Source organism: Mixophyes fleayi, chromosome 6 (genome assembly GCF_038048845.1).
Source record: "Mixophyes fleayi isolate aMixFle1 chromosome 6, aMixFle1.hap1, whole genome shotgun sequence".
In the NCBI taxonomy this organism is placed as follows: Eukaryota; Metazoa; Chordata; class Amphibia; order Anura; family Limnodynastidae; genus Mixophyes; species Mixophyes fleayi.
This window is the reverse complement of record NC_134407.1, coordinates 128,878,518-128,902,114: the sequence shown is the minus strand read 5'-3', so window position 1 is coordinate 128,902,114 and position 23,597 is coordinate 128,878,518. Positions and strand designations below refer to the sequence as shown.

At 40.8% G+C, this 23,597-nt stretch overlaps 1 protein-coding gene across 1 annotated transcript in view; it reads right to left on the bottom strand.

The window, feature by feature from the left end:
• PTGIS (prostaglandin I2 synthase) overlaps window positions 1-23,597 on the bottom strand; it is a 76,304-nt gene that overhangs the window by 47,446 nt on the left and 5,261 nt on the right. The window contains exon 3 of the mRNA XM_075176416.1: window positions 235-413. Within this exon, the coding sequence (XP_075032517.1) occupies window positions 235-413 (179 nt within the window). The remainder of the gene's footprint in view (window positions 1-234; window positions 414-23,597) is intronic.

Below are 23,597 nucleotides of genomic sequence, written 5' to 3'. Positions count from 1 at the left end.
ACGCTCATGGAACTGGTCCTCAGAGACAGAAAGTAACCCTGATAAGAAAGTATTCATATAATACACAGCTGGAAGATTCTATGGGCATCACTGGGCCAGAACACAAACAATGGGGAAGACATATGTGCCCATTTCACGATCAATGCTCTGTAAATACTGGATCTGTCACAGCTTCTGAATAATCCACATTTTAAACGTTGTTTTTTTCCTCTTTCTTGGTTACATAATACTTACAATCTGAACATTGCCTTTTCTGTAGACATATCATAGTCAGGAAGTCTGACGTCAAACATTCTTTCCATTAAAATCTTTGCATATTTCCCAAAATCCAGTTTGTCTTTCGATTCCAGGACAACATTGTCATAGGAATGGGGGTCCAACAGCACGGTAATAAATCTCCCAGCCACCTGGACCTGGCAGGAACAAACAGAAAAGATTGCTATATTGACATATGAGAATGGAGGGGGAGGTAGACCTGCCTATCAGCTGTAACTTATTGTACTCTAAACAAGTGCTTGAAGCAAAACACCCTCGAGTATTGGACATATCCTATGACATGATAATGTGCTACAGCAGCTGTTATCTCAAAATATATTTACATTTTTAAAGGTACTCAGCATAAAGAATAACAAATCACTTGAAATCAAATCGTCAATGCAATACATGTAGACTTGTTTTATTATATTAGTGTTGTAATCAATACCTCATTCTATTAGTTGTATAATTAATACCACATTCTATTATATTAGTTTTATAATCCATACCACATTCTATTATATTAGTTGTACAATTAATACCACATTCTAGTATATTAGTGTTTTAATCAACACCCCATTCTATTATATTAGTTGTATAATCAATACCACATTCTACTATATTAGTTGTATAATTAATTCCACATTCGATTTTATTAGTGTTATAATCAATATCACATTCTCGTATATCGTGGTAAAATCAATGTCAAAGCAAACATAATTAGGTTTCGAATGTCCTGCTATTAGTAAAGCACGCAGTTTGCACATCACCTGTGAATGCAGCCAGTCATGCTATGTCGCCACAAACACGTTCTCAGTTCCTCGGATTCAAAGGGAGCATAGATAAAATAAGGTAACTTTGGAAGATTGTAATAGTTGAGTACTGATAATGAGATACCAGGTGTTGCTCACAGCCCCTTTGGTTGGTCTTCTGTTGAAGTTTTGACTTAAAAGCATGGAGAACCTCTGCCACAGGTACTAGCTCATTGAGGGGCATTTATATAAAGGAAAGCCCTATGGCTGGGAAATCCAGGTCACCTCATAAAACATTACATTAAGGGATTACCGTTGACGATAGTACTGCTATTGGCGACTGTAGCTGTTAAGTCTGTGATTTCTAATTCAATAAGAGTTTTTAGTGACCAAGACACAGTGGTTATTGCATGCCTCTTTACTATAGAACTGCAAGAAACACATAGAAGATAGATTCATACACCAACTATATAAAGCACAAATATAGATCCGATGTACCCTTCCACCGAATACACAAACAGTAACAGGAAGTACATACACCACACTCCTCCCAACATAAATAAATGCAGACATAGGAAAATGCTATCACAATGCAATGTATATGTTACCACAGAAGGCTGTGGGGTGCCTTATGAACTCTGGGTAAAATTCCACAGCAACAGGATGCTCAACCGGAATCACACTAGGAGGTTCAGGAACAGTCTCTGCAGCAAACTCAAATAGGTATACAGTCTCCATAACGTCCTAAAGAGGCTGTTCAGAAACCCCACATCACTTGCTTGGCTATGTCCAGGTGTTGAAGTTCCCAGTAGGTTTTTGATAAACAGTTTGAAACGGTTTCTTAAGTACCTTTCATCTCACATCCGGTTTTATCAAGTCCAATTTAGACCCCAAATTCCTTTGCATAAAGGGCTCATCGGGTAGTTGACTGGTAGTGGAGTGCTCAGTTCTACAGAATATAAACAGGAAGTTGTCAATTTCGTGTTGTAGTGGCACATGTGCAAGATGTATGGACTTGATAGCCTTTGAAAATTTGTGCAAATCTCTCAGCCAGACTGTTGGTGGCTGGATGGTGTGGAGCTGAGGTGAAAACGTGAAATTTTTAATGCCATTTTCCTTCATTAATTCTTTTTTGGAAACATTCACATTTGTCTATTCCTTTAGTCGGGCTAACACTCTTTCCAAATTTTTTAGAGGGTCTTTATTATCTTTGCCTGTCACTATTATGTCATCCAGGTAGCATTGTGTACCTTGTATTCCTTGTAGGACTAGATCCATTGCTCTCTGCCATAGCACTGGGGCAGAAGCTATTCAAAACAGAAGGCGGTTATATTGGAGTAAGCCTTTGTGTCTATTGATAGTTAGGTATTTCTTGGACATTTCCTCTATTTCCATCTGTAAGTACGCTTGAGTTAGGTCAGTTTTGGAAAAACTTCTGAGAGAGCAGCAAATATGTCCTCTATTATAGGCAAAGGATACTGTTCAGTGTGCAACATTGGACTTATTTTGAAATCTCCGCAGATACGGTTACTTCCCGCTTTGTCCTTCTTTACCACGGGCAGGGCCGCCGAGAGGGGGGAGAGGGGGTACTAATTACTCGGGCCCGCCAGGGGGCCCGACCCGGGCCCTCACACAGAATTTTTTTTTTATTTTTTTTTTACTTTTTTCTTTAAACTTTTTTTTTTCAAATGTATATTTTTTTCCAGGGAGGAGGGGGAAGGGGGGTGCTGCGGCGGTGGCACCGCGATCATGGGTGTATAGAAATACTCACATGATCGCGGCGCCGGCGTCCCTCTTTCCCTCTCTGCTTGCAATGAATTGGCGTGACGTCATCACGTCACGCCCGACATCCAGTGAAGACCCGCGCACAGAAGAAGAGAGAAGACAGAAGAGAGAAGAAGAGAAAATAAAGATGAAAGAAAGCAGTACAGAGGTAAGTGACAGAGGAGAAATGCAAAGAGGCACAGGGGGTTAAAGAAAAGAGGGACAAGCAGCATGGCACAGGGGGTTAAAGAAAAGAGAGACAAGCAGCATGGCACGGGGTTTAAAAAAAGGGACAAGCAGCATAGCACAGGGGGTTAAAGAAAAGAGGGACAAGCAGCATGGCACAGGGGGTTAAAGAAAGGGACAAGCAGCATAGCACAGGGGGTTAAAGAAAAGAGGGACAAGCAGCATGGCACAGGGGGGTTAAAGAAAAGAGGGACAAGCAGCATGGCACAGGCGGTTAAAGAAAGGGACAAGCAGCATAGCACAGGGGGTTAAAGAAAAGAGGGACAAGCAGCATGGCACAGGAAAGAAACCAGCAGCCAAACATGGTAAAAGTGAGAAGAACAGGTAGGACAGAGCAGCATAGTGTGTGAAATGTTGTGATTCTAGTAGGGACAATGCCAATGTTTGGTGAGTGTTTGGTGAGCCCAGTGGGCGCAGGCCAAGACTGAACTCTTTCTGTACACACTACATTCTTCGTATACTACACAAGGGTGCTAGATGTCCTGAAAGTCAGGAGTGCTTGGACAAATGTCACGTTCCGGGGAATTCAGGACCTAGTGATTTTGTTGTGCTAGTCACGCCCCAATGGCGCATTGCCACGCCCCCAATTGTGTGACCAATTGTGTGACCACACCACAATTGTTTTGCTTACTCAACTATAAGGGAGGGGGGGGCCCATGAATTTGTTGTACCGGGGCCCTGAATTCCTCTTGGCAGCCCTGACCACTGGGACTATAAGCATAGCCCATTCACTCCATTCTACAGGGGAGAGTATGTCAGAGTCTTCCAGTTTCCATAACGCTTTATGAAACTTTGAAACAGCATTTGGATCCAACTCTATACTAGCCTTAGTGCCCTTTAATGCGCCTGTCCCTTTTTTAAAAATGGTATGTGTGGCAGCTAGCAATTTCGAAAGTCCTTTAGTAGCTGAGTCATTATTGAACACATTAGATGTGGTCGGCTTAATGTGAATGGACAGCTAATCAAGTTGAATTTTCCATATCCATTCGCGGCCCGATAGTGCAGGTCCACCCTGTGGGAGTACGTATAAATACAGTTTATGTGTATTGTCTTTGTATTTCACCAGCACGTTTATTTTTTCCCAATGGGGACATCGTTACGCCAGTTAATGTGCAGAGCTTTACCAGGGCCGGTGCTAGGGTCTATGGCGCCCTAGGCAAAATCGGCGCCCTCTCCCCCCCCCCCCCGCAAAATTCGCGCCCTCCTCCGTCCTCCCTCCTCACCCCGTCTTTTCTTACCTTGTCTCACCACCGCCGCCTCTCTGCTCCGTCTCCTCCCCTCCACTCACTGACACTAGAGAGTGGAGGGGAGGAGACGGAGCAGAGAGGCGGCGGTGGTGAGCAATAGCCTCTTCCCCCCCTCCCCATGCATCTGAATGCTGTGCGGCGGCCGTGACAGGTATGGTCAGCGGTCGCCGCACAGTTTTAAAATTAATTTCCAGTTCTGTGGCGCCTTCCAGGCGCCCTCCAGAGCCCGGCGCCCTAGGCAAGTGCCTAACCTTGCCTAATGGGAGCACCGGGCCTGAGCTTTACCAATGTTTCTTTAATTCAATCTTTGCAAACAGGTGTTTGTAATCACTTACATTTATCACTGACAAAGCAGAGCCTGTATCTAACTTTATTTGCAATATAATTCTATACTGACCCAGATCACTTGGCACTCTTTTGCTGTAATGGTCTACACCTTTAGGCAGCTTAAATCGTTTTCTTTCCTATTACTATCAGCAGAGTCTAACTCATTGTCGGCTACCTGATGCACCTGTGGTGTCGTGTATTTTCTCCCAGTGTCTCTTGACACTTGCGGACGGTCGGGTGTTTTCCCCTGGCACACTGTTTCATTATGGCCATTTTGGGACATTTTCTATACACTTTGGAGTATATTTACTAAACTGTTGGTTTGAAAAAGTGCAGATGTTGCCTATAGCAACCAATCAGATTTTAGCTTTCATTTATTTAGTGCATTCTACAAAATGAAGCTAGAATCTGATTGGTTGCTATAGGCAACACCCCCACTTTTCCAAACCCGCAGTTTAGTAAATATACCCCTTTGTCTTTAAAAAGCGGAAATAGAACTATCTTAGATTCCATTGGATTGGATGTGTAGTACATTTTAGTCCCTTTCCTTGCAATTATTAACTTACCCACGGCATAACCCTTTCGGTAACTCAGGGCTCAGCTGCTTGTTGCTTTTAGTGAAGGCATGACAGGATTCTTCCTGTATTTCCTTGGAAAAAAGGCCTGATTTGCTATTGGTTTCTGGGGTTTTTTAGGTTTTTGGCCTTCATATGGGTTAGCGTTTCCCACTCTCCTACCCCTCCCCCCCCTCACTCATTCACCCCGTTTGTATGGTGGTGGCTACTTCTCCCGAGGTGTGCCCTGCTTGCACATGTATGATAAGTTAAGGCAACCCTTTGTTATGGCAAGGGTATGCTTGGTGCGCTGCCCTCTGTTCAAGCAGGGGTATGCTTTAAACGTGTACGACTTGCTGCTATGGCAGGGGCCGTTTAAATTAAGGCGACCCTTTGTGATGGCAGGGGTCTGATTGGTTTGCTGTCGACTGTTCTGGCAAGGGCATACCTAATATTACAACCCTCTGTTGTGTGCAGGAGTCGGTTCCCACTGTGTGGACTTCTGTTTTAACAAAGGCTCACTCCCCGAGAAAAGTAACTAGCAGCTATATCCAGACAGAGGATTAACATATGGGTTATGGGCCACTCATATGTATTCTGGGCCTCCAATCACCATCTAGCCCTCGACTGGTCATCTTTCCTAAGCCCACTGGACATCAGGTGGGTGGGAAAGAGTGGCCCTGTAGGCCCACCCTTATTCCTTTATTGGAAGCCAAAATAGCTAAGTTACCCTCCCCCTTCCCGACATGCTAGTTCTGCATCTCAGGGGTAATGATGTAGGCAGGGGTAAGTCCTTGGATTTGATTGTCGTTATCAGGGATGATTTATGTAATATAATATAAAAACCTAGCGGTGTGTGTTAGTCTGTGTGTGGAAAAAACTACCGGGTGACAGAGTGCTCAAGCTGCAGCGCCACCTGCTGGGTGGAGTTATATACTACACTGACCTACTAAATTCTTAGCATTATCTAATATATAAAAGTAAAAGCCTAGCGGCATGTGTTAGTGTGTGTGTGTGTGGAAAAAACTATTTTCTCAGAAAGGGCTCATCCAATTGACCTGAAATTTGGTATACTGACATTATTTGACAAAAAAATTAGAATAGTGAAGTCAGTTAACTTCCATCATCCCCCCTTCCCCCCGTGGGAGGGGTAGTAAAGGCTAAATTTACGAGTTGAGGCTCAAACTCATTTTCGTGAGGTAATTTTACCTCATGAACACACATGTGTAGCGGCGTGTGTTAGTGTGTGTGGAAAAAACTATTTTCTTGAGCATGATTCCCAGATTATCCTGGAGGGTCCACATATCTCCTCTCATCTTGCGGACACTCTTACGGAACTTCAACAGAGCCACAGGGCGAATCATAGTTTCTTATGGAAGTATAGTGATCACCCACCCAAGGATTGCCATAGAATAAAAGCACCTGTTCAGGCCTGATGGTGTGCACCTCACTGAGGAAGAATCACTTGTATTGGCATTTAAGGTAATTAGCTAGTCTTGGTGGCAGGCTGGGAGTCCGTTAAAGGATCCAAGTAGATATAAGGAGAAGTAAGATTTGCATTCCTTTGCGGGTGACATATCAAATACAACAAAGGAAAAATCAATGATAAAATGTTTGAATAAAGAATTTTTTCAATGTTGAAAGGTTTTTAAATATGTGCAGATCCCCTGAGACTACAGGCAAAACTGCAGGGCCGGACTGGCCATCTGGCACTTCTGGCAAATGCCAGAAGGGTCGATGGTCAGATGGGCCGGTCCTCAACATGCCCGCCGAGCAGCAGTCAGTGACAGACGCAAGTAGTCACATGGGCGGCATCACGTGACAGGTGCCGTCCCATGTGATTACTTGCATAGGCGGCTGTCATTGACTCCATCCGCCGAGCAGCGCGCAGGAAGGATGTAACAAGGTAAGTGTTGTAGTGTATGTCTGTGTGCCTACAGTGAGTGTGTGTGTGTGGCTACAGTGTGTGTGGCTACAGTGTGTGTGGCTACAGTGTGTGTATACACCATTCATCATTGCAAGCTCATCAAGGATAAACAGTGACCTGAAATTTCTACTTATACTATTTATCTGACAATAGTCAACTAATATTTAGAAGGGGCTTTATATATTAGAACGATGTCTGAACATGGAATGATTCACACATGATAATTGAATAACAGCCAAGAAACACTAAGCCGGCAGATAGCCGAAGAAACATTTAGCATAATTTATACAATAAATAATTATCTATTCTTTACCAATATATACACCTGTCATTGGCATTTACTGAGTAAAGTCTCTGAAATATACAAATGCTATTTCTTTGACCAGTTATCTCTACCAAGAGAAAATACATTCACCTCACATTATTCCAGCTTAACAAGTGCATGCATTTTACGGTCCCCACTTTAGTGATAATATCAGGACTACTATTGACACTAATAACCCGCTATTAGGAATTTATTTTGTCAACATATTTTAAGACTATTGGCTTTTGGAATTTCTTAATATGTGTTTATCACGAAAATCCATATATTTATTTCTTTAGCGCTAGGAATCCACTTGATACCTACTATCTGTACTCATATGAATGGCAAAAATTTGAGTACTTGTAAAAAATATCCTGGGGCTTCATTGTACATCTATGACTGACAAATGGACAAATTATGTCCTGTAAACAATATTCGAAAAATTATAACGGAGTTCTAATTATAAACATAAATTATCGAGCTTCTACTGAATTTGACATCTGAAGATAACATAGCATTAACTTTGGATGGAAAGATATACCTTTATTCTATCTGAACATCAAAAACTCCCTCATCATATCAATCCATTCACTTATTTTGAATATATCAGCCTGTCCCAGACTACGAAATTTTAATATTTCGCTTTTTAATTAATCTTTTTTTAATACATACCAATAAAATATTTATTTTATTTGTGGTGTCCATTTATTATTTGTTTCCACCTTTACAAATTCTTGAATTTACGTAGAATGTTCCTTCATTATTAGACCCAATAACTATTAATCTACTGTGCCTTCCGCATTAGTAGTACTTTTCCTTTTTCTTTACTGTAAGTCATTACTACTGGAAGTAGCACCTACCATAACCACTTTCTGTATCTTAACCACCTCGATATTACCTTTGTGTATTCCACAACATGTAATATGATAGAAAATTTTGAAGATAACTTCTTGTGCGGGAGACAATCTATAGTACTTATAAAAGATTGATTGTACCTGATGTGTAATGTGTGCACATTATTATAAAGCTTGCAATGATGAATGGTATCCTCTACCTTAAGACTAATTTTTGGAAATTACCCTCTAGTATGAACTTGCCAATAAAAACTCTATACACCATTCATCATTGCAAGCTTTATGGTAATGTGCACACCAGTAACTTGCATTTTTTCAGGATTTTCCAAATTTGAACAGTCCCGGGCACTCACAACCGGTATTGCTTATGCACCAGTTTATTGACTATTTTTTGTGTGCGTGGATATCGGACATTCACAGCATTGGATGACTTTTTCAAAGTGTACTAGTCTGAGTTTAATCCATTCCACTAATCAGCTTAGAGATTGTTTGCTGTATTTTATTATTTAATGGAGCAACTCTCTTGGTTTATACTACATTGTGGCTGAACACACACTTCCAATTGGATTGTGTTTATATGCTTATGCGGATTAGTTTCAACAAATCCAGTGCACTGGTTCAAAATAAATTTATATTATGCAACATTTCGGCAATTTACTTCTGCGCCTGGGAAATAATGTTTTATCTACCATTTATTATTCTTGGGGATTGGGACGCACTTCATCACCATTCCCAAAGGCAGCAATGTACACTAGGTAAGGTAGCGCGGAACCATTTTACTTAGTGTGTGTGTGTGGCTACAGTGTGTGTCTGTGTGGCTATAGTGTGCATGTGTGGCCCCATGTGGCTATAGTGCGCGTGTGTGGCCCCATGTTCATATAGTGTGCATGTGTGTGTGCACGCAGTTTTTTAATATAATATGTGAGGAAAGGGAGGATCTTAATATAGTGTGGGAGGTAGGCTATTTAATGGTGGAGTGTAGGTGGGGCTATTTATTTACGGTGATGTGAAGGAACCTTTAATTTAATGCTGGGGTGGTTTAGGGCTATCAATTGAATATGGGGCTGATTTTGGGGAGGAGGGCTATTTATTAAATGTGAATATGAGTTATTGCCAGGGATGGTTGTGGAAAATAGCTATATTTATTAAACTTTAATGCTATTTAGTTTATTGCTGGGACTGTTTGGAGGGAGGGAAATGGGTTTTGAGTAAATGGGTATACTGTTAATTTAATGTTGGAGCTGGTTGGAGGGGAATAGGTCTACTTATTAAATGTGAATATTATTATTGTGGGGACTGGAGGGAGGCCTAATTATAAAACGTGAGTGCTATTGTTTTAACACCGGGGCTGGTTGGAGTTTTCTAAATCTCATGTACCCATTTTTTTTTCAAAATAGGGCATCCAATATTCCAGGATCAAGACAAGAAAGAACTGAGCTAAAGAAACCAGATGCTACAAGTGGTGATAGTGACCAAGACCGGTAGGAGAGCAGGACAGTCTGCCAACTGTCCTGAATCTGGTGGGGCAGTCCTGAATTTGAGTGACTGTCTCATAAATGTAATATTTTATTATAATGTATGTATCAATGCCCCATGTTGGTCATGCCCACTTTGGGGTGGGCCTGTGTACTTTAAATGCCAGGGCTGATTTTTAGTCCCAGTCCGGCCCTGCAAAACTGTAATCTTTACCATTCTGGGCCAGTATCGCCGTGGCAGCTGAGTATCACTTTTATTTATTGCAAAAACTTAGATAAAATATAAAATAAGGCTTCTTCTAGCTATATCTCAGGAGGAAATGAAAAAAATTAATGGAGATTGGTGATATATAAAGTGGTGTCAGAATGCATATAAAGTGGTGTTTTTACAGTTTCCACTATGTGCATTTCCAGAAGGACCAGCAAACCTGGAAAAGTGGGTGCGGATTGATTTTACAAGGAGAGGAGTTTGCGCAGCTCCCACATATACTGACATTTATTGCTCTGTTCAGAGAGGGGATTCAGATGGTAAGGAGGCACATGATCATGTGGGCTTACCAAGCCAGGCTTACCATGTTTGTCCAGCCCTGTTGATGATATTCCTTGTATTGATTGAAATTACAAAGGTGTACAGGTTAGGATGTGAGGTATTTTGTACTATATATACATAAGGTTACCTGGAGGTAAATGTATCAAGCTGAGAGTTTTATGGCAGGTTTGAAAAACTAATCAGATTCTAGCTATCATTTATTTAGTACATTTTACAAAATGACACCTAGAATCTGATTGGATGCTATAGGCAACATGTTCACTTTGCAAACCCACCGGAAAACTCTCAGCTTGATACATTTACCCCCTGGACATGTTTGGTTAATGATTTTGTAATATAAAGTTACATTTCTCATGATTCCTTCTATCAAATATTCTACATGGTCCCAGTCAAGCTTGGAACCCATAGAACCCATAAGAGGATCCTCTGCTAACTCTAAAAGCTGAAATGATGACAGCTATATGATAGCAGAAATTGCAAAGGGTATACAGGTTTGCATCTGCTGATGGGAGGAGCTGAGTGTTTCTTGCTGAATATAGGCTGTGTAAATAATATTTTGTTTTGCAAGAAGAGATTATTTGCACAAGGGTTAGAGAATGTGTCTATATATCTCTTTAGCAGGGAGCCTCAGAGTATGTTAATCCCCACGTAAGCATTATAACAGATCATTACAGGTGGTAGAGATCAGACCTTGGTCTATACTAGAGATGGGCGGGCTCGGTTCCCCGAGAACCGAACCCACCCGAACTTTGCCTATCTGAGAACCGAGCCGAGCAGGCTCGGTACTCTCCCGCCCGCTCGGAATCCAAATCGAGGCCGAACGACATCGTGACGTCGTCGGATCTAGGGGCTTGGTTCTCACGATAATTGAAAATGATAAATACCCGCCTCCATAGCAATCCATCGCCATTTGACAGAGGGAGAGAGCAGGGTGTAGTCACAGGCTGATTAGAGCAGGGACAGAGAATACAATTCTGATTACAATTCTGATAACAATTGATAGAGAAGAGAGGAGGATAGAGGAGTCTTTTTTTTCAATATATGGCACAAGTGCTTTGGGGTGTCCCCCATTCTTTTGTATTAATATTTCTGGCTGTCAACAGTCCTGTTTGTCAGCAATCTTAAAAATAATTTTTTAGCACTCTCAAGTGCTTTTGGGGTGTCCCCCATTCTTTTGCATTAATATTTCTGGCTGTCAAAAGTCATATTTGTCAGCAGTATCTAAAACAATTTGTAGCACTACAAGTGTGTTGGGCTCATAATGGATTCATTAATATTTCTGGCTGTCAACAGTCCTGTTTGTCAGCAATCTGAAAAATAGTTTTTAGCACTCCCAAGTGCTTTTTGGGTGTCCACCATTCTTTTGCATTAATATGTCTGGCTGTCAAAAGTACTATCTGTCAGCAGACTTAAAATATAATATTTAGCATTCCCAAGTGCTTTTGGGGTGTCCCCCATTCTTTTGCATTAACATTTCTGGCTGTCAAAAGTCATATTTGTCAGCAGTATCTAAAACAATTTGTAGCACTACAAGTGTGTTGGGCTCATAATGGATTCATTAATATTTCTGGCTGTCAACAGTCCTGTTTGACAGCAATCTGAAAAATAGTTTTTAGCATTCCCAAGTGCTTTTGGGGTGTCCCCCATTCTTTTGCATTAATATTTCTGGCTGTCAAAATTCCTATATGTCAGCAGACTTAAAATATAATATATAGCACTCCCAAGTGCTTTTGGGGTGTCCCCCATTCTTTTGCATTAATATTTCTGGCTGTAAAAAGTCCTGTTTGTCAGCAATCTTAAAAATATTTTTTTAGCACTCTCAAGTGCTTTTGGGGTGTCCCCCATTCTTTTGCATTAATATTTCTGGCTGTCAAAACTCCTATCTGTCAGCAGACTTAAAATATAATATTTAGCACTCCCAAGTACTTTTGGGGTGTCCCCCATTCTTTTGCATTAATAATTCTGGCTGTCAAAAGTCCTATATGTCAGCAGACTTAAAATATAATATTTAGCACTCCCAAGTGCTTTTGGGGTGTCCCCCATTCTTTTGCATTATTATTTCTGGCTGTCAAAAGTCATATTTGTCAGCAGTATCTAAAACAATTTGTAGCACTACAAGTGTGTTGGGCTCATAATGGATTCATTAATATTTCTGGCTGTCAACAGTCCTGTTTGTCAGCAATCTGAAAAATAGTTTTTAGCACTCCCAAGTGCTTTTTGGGTGTCCACCATTCTTTTGCATTAATATGTCTGGCTGTCAAAAGTACTATCTTTCAGCAGACTTAAAATATAATATTTAGCAGTCCCAAGTGCTTTTGGGGTGTCCACCATTATTTTGCATTAATATTTCTGGCTGTCAAAAGTCCTATCTGTCAGCAGACTTAAAATATAATATTTAGCACTCCCAAGTGCTTTTGGGGTGTCCCCCATTCTTTTGCATTAATATTTCTGGCTGTCAAAAGTCCTATATGTCAGCAGACTAAAAATATAATATTTAGCACTCCCAAGTGCTTTTGGGGTGTCCCCCATTCTTTTGCATTAATATTTCTGGCTGTCAAAAGTCCTGTTTGTCAGCAATCTTAAAAATAATTTTTTAGCACTCTCAAGTGCTTTTGGGGTGTCCCCCATTCTTTTGCATTAATTTTTCTGGCTGTCAAAACTCCTATCTGTCAGCAGACTTAAAATATAATATTTAGCACTCCCAAGTGCTTTTGGGGTGTCCCCCATTCTTTTGCATTAATATTTCTGGCTGTCAAAAGTCATATTTGTCAGCAGTATCTAAAACAATTTGTAGCACTACAAGTGTGTTGGGCTCATAATGGATTCATTAATATTTCTGGCTGTCAACAGTCCTGTTTGTCAGCAATCTGAAAAATAGTTTTTAGCACTCCCAAGTGCTTTTTGGGTGTCCACCATTCTTTTGCATTAATATGTCTGGCTGTCAAAAGTACTATCTGTCAGCAGACTTAAAATATAATATTTAGCATTCCCAAGTGCTTTTGGGGTGTCCCCCATTCTTTTGCATTAATATTTCTGGCTGTCAAAAGTCCTATCTGTCAGCAGACTTAAAATGTAATATTTAGCACTCCCAAGTGCTTTTGGGGTGTCCCCCATTCTTTTGCATTAATATTTCTGGCTGTCAAAAGTAGGGATGTGCACCGGCCACTTTTGATGTCTCGTGTTTTGTGTTTTGGATTTGGATTTGCTTGAGGTTTTGGGTTCGGATTTGTTTCGCAAAACACCTGACGAAAGGTTTTGGTTCGGATTTATTTTGAAAAAAACATAAAAAGTGCTAAAAACCAGTTTTGTGTTTTTCTTTTCACTCCTACGCTATTATTAACCTCAATAACATTCAATAACAATCATTTCCACTAATTGTCAGTCTATTCTGAACACCTCACAATATTGTTTTTAGGCCAAAAGGTTGCACCGAGGTAGCTTGAGCACATAATGCCAAAAAAAGAGGTACAAAATGGAATTGTTCTGGGCCCTCCCTCCCACCCCTCGCGAGATTCGACACGAGACTTGGACGACAGAGCCTCGTTTTAATTTTTTTGCCCGCCGGAAATATCCGAACAGTGCTCGGATCCCATTCGGATCCGCTCTGTTCGGTTGGGCTCGGATTAGCGGCATCCGAGCCCGCTCATCTCTAGTCAAAAGTCATATTTGTCAGCAGTATCTAAAACAATTTGTAGCACTACAAGTGCGTTGGGTTCATAATGGATTCTAAGCAGTCCACATATGAGCAGAATCAGCAACCAGGTTCTGTCACCAGTCCTGATGGTAGTGTTCCCAGTACGTCATCTGGGAAAGGCGATGTCAAACTACACAGTCTTTTGAAATCAGTCAAAAAAACACACACCCAAAATTTTTTTACCGTGTTGAAGAGCAAAGGAAGTGTAACTGAGGAAAAGTTAAGTGCCGATAAAAAAAAAATTGCCAACATGCCATTCTACACACGCAGTGGCAAAGAGAGAATGAGGCCTTCACCTTTGTTTATTAGTGGCAGATCAAAAAATGTTACCAAGCCTACAAGTGGTGCACAACTACTGTTACGTGTCAAAGCTGAGCTGCAAGATAACAGTAAGGCATTAGAGGATAATGTTTGGTCTGAATCCCAAATGACACCAATCCCTGTGGAGAGTCCATCCAACAGTGGGATGTCTAATCGTGAGCATTCTGTTACTGTACCCATAAAGAGGGACCCTTTCAGCAGTTCTGCTGATGTGTGCCTGAACAGCCCAAGTGTAGCCGGTGATACACAAATTGAGGATGCCACTTTGGAAATAGAAGAGGATGAGGGGGAGATTTGTGGAGGTGACGAGAGCGCTAATGAGGATGTTGATGAGGATGAGGTTGTTTGTGTCAGTCCTGCACCGGTGGCAGCAGTTCTGGCACGTTACAAGAAAAAGGCCATAAAACCAAAAAATCCCCTTCTTATGTGTGGAATTATTTCTACCCCAATCCAGACAACAACTGTATAGCCATTTGTAGTGCATGTCAAGCCACAGTCAGTCGAGGGAGGGACCTTAACCATCTTGGAACCTCGTCTATGTTACGATATTTGACGAGAGTTCATGGCAAAGTGTTGGGAAAAGCTGAAAGTTCTTCCAAAAAAATTACAAGCACTCCATCATCAGCTAGGACCCTCCACTCACCGACATCCCGACAGCTACAAAATACACCCACCACACCGTCCTCATCAATATCCTCAGTAGCGTTCGGAGTTAGCCCTGCATCCCAATTATTAAGGCTGGATGACTCCTGCACTCTTATTGATTCCTCTGAAGAAAGCGTTAGTCCCACTGCTGCTGCTGTTGCTGCTGCTGGGGGTGAATCATCAGCCCAGAGAAAGGCCAAGAAAAAGAGCAGTCCTACATTTCAACAATTAACTGTGAAACAATCATTTGCTAGGGGAAGCAAATATGACTGCAGTCACCAGTTGCCAAGCAAATCACAGACGCCATGGCTGCCATGTTAGTGTTAGATCTGCGTCCAATATCCACAATAAACGCAGCTGGTTTTTCACAGTTAATTGAGATTTTGTGTCCGCGTTACAGAATTCCATCGCGACACCATTTTTCCCGTAAAGCTATTCCACAACTATACCAAAAAGTGTGTACAAATGTAGAGATTGCGCTGAAAAATGCCATTCTGCCCACTGTCCACTTAACCACAGATATGTGGACAAGTGGAAGTGGTCAAACCAAAGACTATATGACTGTGACAGCCCACTGGGTTGGTCATTCACCTTCACCAGCAGGAACAGCAGCAGCATGTACACCACTACGTAACATTTGTCACAGGCAGGCCACTCTTTGTATCACCGGCTTCACTAACAGGCATACAGCTGACAATTTGTTACGCAAACTAAGAGATGTGATTGATACATGGCTTATACCACTTGGACTCTCCCCAGGATATGTCATTTCTGATAACGCCAACAATATAGTGCGAGCATTACAGCTGGGTGATTTATATCACATTCCCTGTTTTGCTTACACCATCAACTTGGTGTTGCAGAGCTTCCTACGAAATAACCGTGAGGTGCAGGAGATGCTTCGGTGGCCCGTAAGATTTCAGGCCATTTCAGGCATTCGGCCACAGCATGTAGGAGATTGCAGCAGCTCCAAGAGCAGTTTAACTTGCCCTGCCACCAAAGCAGGAGGTGGTAATTCCACCCTGTACATGCTGCAGAGGATGGAGGAACAGCGCAAAGCCATCCAAGCGTATTGCACAAGCCATGATATTGGGAAAGGAGGGGGCATGTATTTCAGTCTTGCACAGTGGGGAATCCTTTCAGTGCTGTGCAAGGTGCTGAAACCATTTGAAGTTGTGACGTGTGAAGTGAGTGCAGATTCTGCTAGTTTGAGCCAAGTCATTCCTTTAATTAAACTATTGGAAAAGCAGCTTGAGAAACTGTGGGAGGAGATGAAAGCAAGCAATTCCGCAAAGTATGTTGGCCTTGTCGATAAAGTACCTAATTTGCTTCACAATGATCCTCGAGTTATTAAGATCTTGAGCTCGGATCAATACGTTTTGGCCACTGTGCTTGATCCAAGGTTTAAGACCTACATTGAGTCTTTGCTTCAAAATGAACGAGATGTGAACTTTTGCAAGGAGCTATTGCTCAGCAAGTTGTCTGCTGATCTGGGCCTTGGTTTGACGACATGTCCTCCTTCAGTTTCTCAAGCAGCTGCTGCTCGTAAAAAATTGAATTTTCCCAAAACAAGCAGGGAGGACGCAGAGGGCAGACCAGAACAGTTTAACATCTGGGCTGGTTTAAACGATTTTTCAAAAAAATGTGTGACCTCGCCCATAACTCCATCCAATATGACTATTAACATGCAAAGGATGGTGGAGGATTACTTTCAAGAGGTAATTGATATGGAAATGTCAGACAGTCCCTTTCCTTACTGGGAAGAAAAGCAGGCCATTTGGAAACCCATGTACAAACTTGCTGTCCACCCTCCAGTGTGTACACTGAACGAGTGTTCAGCACAGCAGGAAACTTAGTCAGTGATCGCCGTAGATGGTTATTTCCCAAAAATGTGGAGAAAATTATGTTTATAAAAATGAACTACATCTTCCACGAGGAAGGCCTTCACCATCCAAGACATCCAAGCACTGACTGTTCTCTAATGGCGGATTCAAGCGACAATGAATTGATAGTCTATGATGATGACGTACAAACTGATGAGGGTGAGGATGAAGCTGAAGATGATGACAATGACATCTTTTTAAAACTTTTTATGTAAGTGTAGGGTGCAATCTACCCCCAGAGTGGAAAGGGACTTGGGGCATTTCCATATCACGTACCGTCTTGAAAGGCTGCTGTTTGGACAATTTCTCCTTAAGGGTTGGGTGTCATACACAGAGTGACCCCAAACTGGCTTTGTCCATTTCTCTTAATATTGTACAGTCTATAACGGCTGAATTTTTTTGTATTTTGTACAAGTGGAGGGGGGCCTAGAGAGACAGAAACCAAACTGGCTTTCTCCATTTCAATTAATATTGTACAGTCTATAACGGCTGAATTTTTTGGTATTTTATACAAGTGGAGGGGGACCTAGAGAGACCGAAACCAATCTGCTTTTGTCCATTTCTATTAATATTGTACAGTCTAAATGGCTGAATTTTTTTGTATTTACAACAACTGGAGGGGGGCCTAGAGAGACAGAAACCAAACTGCCTTTGCCATTTCTTTACATATTTAAGTATAAGTGTAGGGTGTAATATACATCCAAAGACGATGGCTGCATTGCCAATATTCATAGATGGAGAGGAAGACAATCTGGTTTGTGTGTAGAATTAATGATTGCCTACCAGGAATCAAACTGTTTTTTGGATAATTTATTAGCTTTACAATTACATTACTTATCATAGAAACAGGTGGAGCACTAAATTTGGTTATTTTAGGCCCAAAAACATTGATTTTAAATCAAAATAGCAAAACAAAACCAAACAAAACCAAAACCAAAACACGCAAGGGTGGTTTTGCAAAACCAAAGCCAAAACCAAAACACGAAGGTAATCCAGATCCAAAACCAAAACCAAAACCAAAACACGGGGGTCAGTGAGCATCTCTAGTCTATACATTAAATGGAATGCCTCTTCCACCTTCAAGGCACACTTTATATCTGCAAGATAATTTAAATAAAAACATCAAAATGTACAATAGTGAATCCATAGTTGTTCAGTCTCCGGGATTAGCCTCCGAGACCTTCCAGAGAGACTAGCCAACTCTTTTGGAAGGGTGTTCATCTGCCTGGAAGGTAGTTGTAGAACCAGGTGTGATGACACAAATTCCATCTTCAAATTCCGTTCCCCACCCATACATGATATGGATGGCGTCACTAAGTCACACCCACATTTTTTTCATACCTCCAGAAAAGAGGTATGATAAGTAGGCAAGTGTGAGTGACATACTGTATATAGTAAAGACAGAGCCGATGTACTGCACTCTCATGATTAATCTAAGTCAGACCCATAAATAAGGCTACTCGAAGCAGTACTACTTTTGGTAGCAGGCTGAAAGTTGCAGTGGTGTGTTCACTGTTTAAGCTATTTTAAGCCATTTCCACCCAGATCCACAATCCCGCTTTCTATGGTTCATAGAATACCTGTACAGTGTGTACTCCAGTGTGTACCCTGCGTGACATCACTGCTTGCAACAAGAAAATCTGTGCAGTGCCAGAAAATAAACTATATTGCCCCTACCCTCACTTTGTAGGCGTTGTTTGTTTTCACAGCTAAAAGCTTTATAATCATTATTAAATCTTCTCTTTAAGCTACACATATTTTGGAAATGAGTTGTATTTCTTTTTACGCCTTTGTTGCCTTTTTGAATTTAAGACGTCATGGGTTTTTCCTGTATGTGAAACAGATTAAGTCAAAGAACAATTAACTAGAAACATATTCGGATGGCCTAACTGAAATCTCTTTGGGATGACGTGTCCAATTTACATGTTGTTAAATTCTGGTGTGTTTTGAAATTGACAGCTTGGCACAGTGAAAATCACCTAAATTCACTTAAATGAGAACAGAAAATAATAGATGATTATCAACACCCAATAATAGAGCACCGATGGCTTTAACCCCTTCATATCTAGGCCTATTTTGTACCTTACATTTCTTTGGGGTGGGATGGTGGCAGATATTAAAGTAAATAAAATTTGCAGTGATGTGGTCTGTGGTCAGAATACATTCTGTAAGCCCCAGCATGCCCAAAAAGTTAATAGCTGCCATGGTTTTTTGTGTCTTGTAGTTTTGCAACCTTAATCAGTGTTTATCTATATTTTACACATTACCCCAACTCCCTCAGACCGGAATTAGGGGGATTAGGAAGAACTCCAGTGGTATTCAGAATTGCATTTCATGCTGGGTCTGGTTCAAACTATTACAGGGAGACGCCATGCTATGGGTCTCCCTGTTATAGGTTGACCAACCCATCCTGGCATAGCCTGGTCATGGTTGTTGCTTTTACAGGGGTACCTCATGCTCTTTGTTCCCTATGTTTTAGCAGAAACCATCCAAGGCTGTGAGCACTGGTGCTGATTACAGATTTTAGCAATTATTTATTCATTTAAATCAAATGACATACTTCATCATATCAATTGAATGTGGCCACATCAAGATACACTTAAATCTGGCACATCTTGATACGGCCGCATACTTACGCAGTATATTGAATTGCATGTATCTTACAAGAATTGTTGAATGGATTTTATATATGGGAAAATATCCTATAGCCTGTGCTGTTGTTACAGTGGTAAAAACAAGTGCTCTATGATGATAATAAGTTTATGGGTGCAGTGGCAGTAGAAGGAAGAAAACTGCTCCTGTTTTATGTTGTAGTAATACACTTAAATTACATAGAAACATAGAATTTGACGACAAATAAGAACAATTTGGTCCATATTGTCAGTACAATTTTTATCAATGATAATATCAGACCCCCATATCATACCTCCCAAAAGTACAGATTTAGGTGGGACAGTACTGGTTTGATGTGACTGTCCTGCAAATCACGACTTTTCTTCCAATTCTAGGGCACTTGGGAAATGTGTACCGCTAACAGGTACCATGTGCACCTGCTGTAGTTGCATATGGCATTGAGGGGCGGAGAAGGCTGTTGGGGGTCCCAGTGCCCAATTCAATTGCACAAGCACAAAGTCCCCATTTGAATAATCCAATGGTTGGGTGGTATGCTATTTATTCTTAGCTTTTTTTTAAGTTTTAGGATAACCTTATGTCTATCTCAAGCATGTTTATATTCCCTTATATTAATAGTCTCTACCACATCTGTTTGAAGGCTATTCTACCAATGGGCTAACCATTTGGTGAAGTTTCCTTAAACCTACTAATGGAGGATGGTAGGTTTAGATGGAATTGCACAATGTTGATGCTCATTGGGGCAAGTAGGCCTATTTGTTAAACGTGGATGTTATTGATTTAATGTCTGAGCTAGTTGGCAGGAAGGTTGGCCTATTTATTAGATGTGGGTGTTATTTAATACTGTTTTCAGGTAAAAAGGATAAATTATTAAACATGAGTGCTTCTGAGCTAATGTTTGGGTTAGTTGGGTCAAGGGAAGCCTAGAGTGTTCACACTAAAATTGTTCTGACAAATTGGGGGTATGTTCTACTTCAAGCTACTCTGCTCAAGAAGGAGGAGCCGTATACACCAAACAGTGGTGCTCTCAGCATCACTGAAGTGTTTGAATGGTAAGGAAAGAGATTGGGAGGTGGCCTGCCACTGCCTAAAGAGATAACCATGCCTCTTGCATGCACGCCACACAAACTTTTACCCTGCCTATAACAAGAGGCAACTTTCAAAATATTTTCCAGGGTCAATTTACCTTTCCAAATTAATCCTGGTGGTGGTGGGCCCATACCAACATTTGGCCCATATCCTTGAAAGTTAGACGTGACACTGCTTATTTTTTCTACTTTTTATTTGTGACAATCTTTTCATTTTTCTTTTTTTATTTATCATTTTGACCAATTTTCTAAGTTCAACCTTGTCGTATCAACATCGATATTACAGTCCATATCTCCACATTTAACAGTATTACAACAAGACTGGTTTACCAGAGCCCATACATCTTAGTGTGTGGCCTTTACATTCTACAAAGTTATTGAACTCTATTTTGGTTTACCATCCATGATGAATTTTTTTTACTAAGTTGTTTTCTTTTATTGCTTACAAATTTTATGTATTTTTTCTGGCCAGAAATGACTCTGTATTGTACATTGTTATTGTTATTTCAGTATCATTAAAATATAGACATACATCATACTTTTGCAACTTTCTCACTATCTCTTAATCACTTATGAGCCTGGGACTACTTCCAAAATCTATGACACTGCCTAAGTCTAAGAAAAGCTGAAGATGAAGATCTATGTATGTGTTTTTCTGTATATAACTTTCTGTTAAGTAGGGAGAATGGTGGGGAGAATGTTTCAACTTTAAGGAGGATGTGCCAGTATTTCTGTATGATGGATTTGACTGAAGGGTTTCAGAGCTCTGTACTGAATGGTAGGAAGTCATGTTTTGCATTTTTGTACCTGGGTAGCGAATTTCTCTTTTTTTGAATGCGTTTTAAACCTTGGATAAAATATATTTCTTCTCAGATTTTTTTTTTGAGAGCTCCTCCTTGTTGAATAGATTAAATTGAGACAGTTGCTTTTGCGTCTGGAGTATTTGCTGATGGTATATAATTTAAACGGGTTGCATGATTACTAGTGGCAAGGATGAAGATACTGGTTTGTGACATGTTTTTGGGCATTTGTCAGACTGGTGAGTAGAATTAGAGGACTATTTAATTTAAAACAATAATTAGAGATTTTTCTGGATGCGAGATCTAAAGTTCCAACTGTTGTACCCAGAAAATCCTTTAATTCAATGAAAGAGGCTACTCATCGGAACTAACTGCCCTTCCAGTCAGTGGCTGTCAGTATGTGGTGGAAAATGTAGTTTCACAATCACTTTCGTTCGAGTATAATGGACACAGGTCCCTAACCACTTATACAACACAGTAAAAAACACACAAACATATTCTAAAATAAGTTTAAATGAATAAAACACTAGTAGGCCAATGAGGAATTCTTTTTTTATAATCCGGCTAATACTCTCAGTGAAGAAGAATTTATGATTGGACTATTACAAAAAGAAAATATACATTTTTTCCTTCAATAAAGCGGAGAACAAGGAAGAGTTTTTATTTCAAATAAAACTTATTTTAAAAATGTGTGTTTGTTTTTTTACATCATTATACTATATTATCATAATGGACAGTGGTCTTCCTTGCCAGTGAGTGGGTTCCAATCTTTTATTATTAGTAAATCAGTTAGTTCACTTAGCACTCAAAGTACAATTAATATTAGCAGAGGAAGTGTAGTATGGTGGTAACTGGTGGTATATGGATGAAGTGCAAATTGTGCTGAATAAAGCAGTATCCAGCACAATTTGCATTTCATCCATATACCACCAGTTACCACCATACTACACTTCTTTTGTGAATATTAATTGTACTTTGAGTGCTTAGTGATCTATCTGATTTATCATAAACTATCTAGGAGTGTGGTTAACTCCTACTCACACAGCTGCTCGTACAACACCACTATTGCACTGCCTGATTTGCATCCACCACATCTTGCTATATACAATCTTTTATTATTACCTCAGCCCTCACAACCCAGATGGGTTGGGAAGAACTGAGGCAGGTAACCTTTAGTGGAGGAGAAGCCATGCTATTTTGCCCCCCCATGCTGTTTTCACCCCCTCCCCTTCTCATAGACACTCAAGCCCTGGGCTGACCAAGGTTGGACTGGTTTCCAATATAACAGGTGGACCCCATGCTCATGAGTTCCACTGAACAGGAATGCAGATTCAGGTGAGAGCAGTTCATTGAGCCACATCATCATCATCTTCCCTATAGTTTGTGAAACAAAAAAGGAGGAATTGAAACTGCTGAAGTTAAAAAATGTTCCCACAATAATGTGATACTAAAACAGGGAACTGAATCATCCCCTTAGAGGTATGTTTCGGGAGAGATTATTCACATGATTATTCACATTCCGTCATCGCTCACTTCTTACCAGAGAACTGAATTGTGTAACTGTAGAGCTGCCTCTGTATTTTCTCCACAAATTATAGAGAAGTAATTATTTAATAGTGTCACAGGATGGACCTCCTATGTCACCCTGCTTGTTACTGCTGGGAACCCTCTTGCCGCAGTAGGAGGGGCTTACAAATGCTGCCACCACTGGACTCCTTACCGGCATCCGGTACCGGATTTCTTCTGGGTAACTGACGCTGCAAGTGTACCCCTTTAATGGCGTACCTGGGCTGGTACTCTTGACCTCTTACTATGGATCAGAGGTGCTGTGGATGGATCCCCCCTGGCCTATCACACTGACCAGAGCTGCAGGGTAGCAGGCAGAGCGGTGGTACCGGAAAAGCTGGGTCCAACCTCAGAAACAGACGGATTAGATTTCGGGTCTAATCTGCAGGTCACAGGAATACAGCAATATTGAAGATATTTTCAAGCAGGTCTTTGAAGCAAGTGATGTTTATTTGCTCTCACACTGGTTGAAGGTACCAGTGATCAGGTCAGATGAAACAAGACGAACATTCCAGTGTACAAGACAGTGCTTTTTATACTTATTTGGACACAGGCTCTTTTTAGAATCAGGATGCAACGTGTTTACACAAACATAGATTTACATGCATTGCAAAGTCAACAATATTTACACTTATCTATGAAATTCTAGAGATGCTGTGATGTCCTGTATCTGGTTTTCAGATGCAGAGAATCTAGGAGCCAGTCTTAATTAAA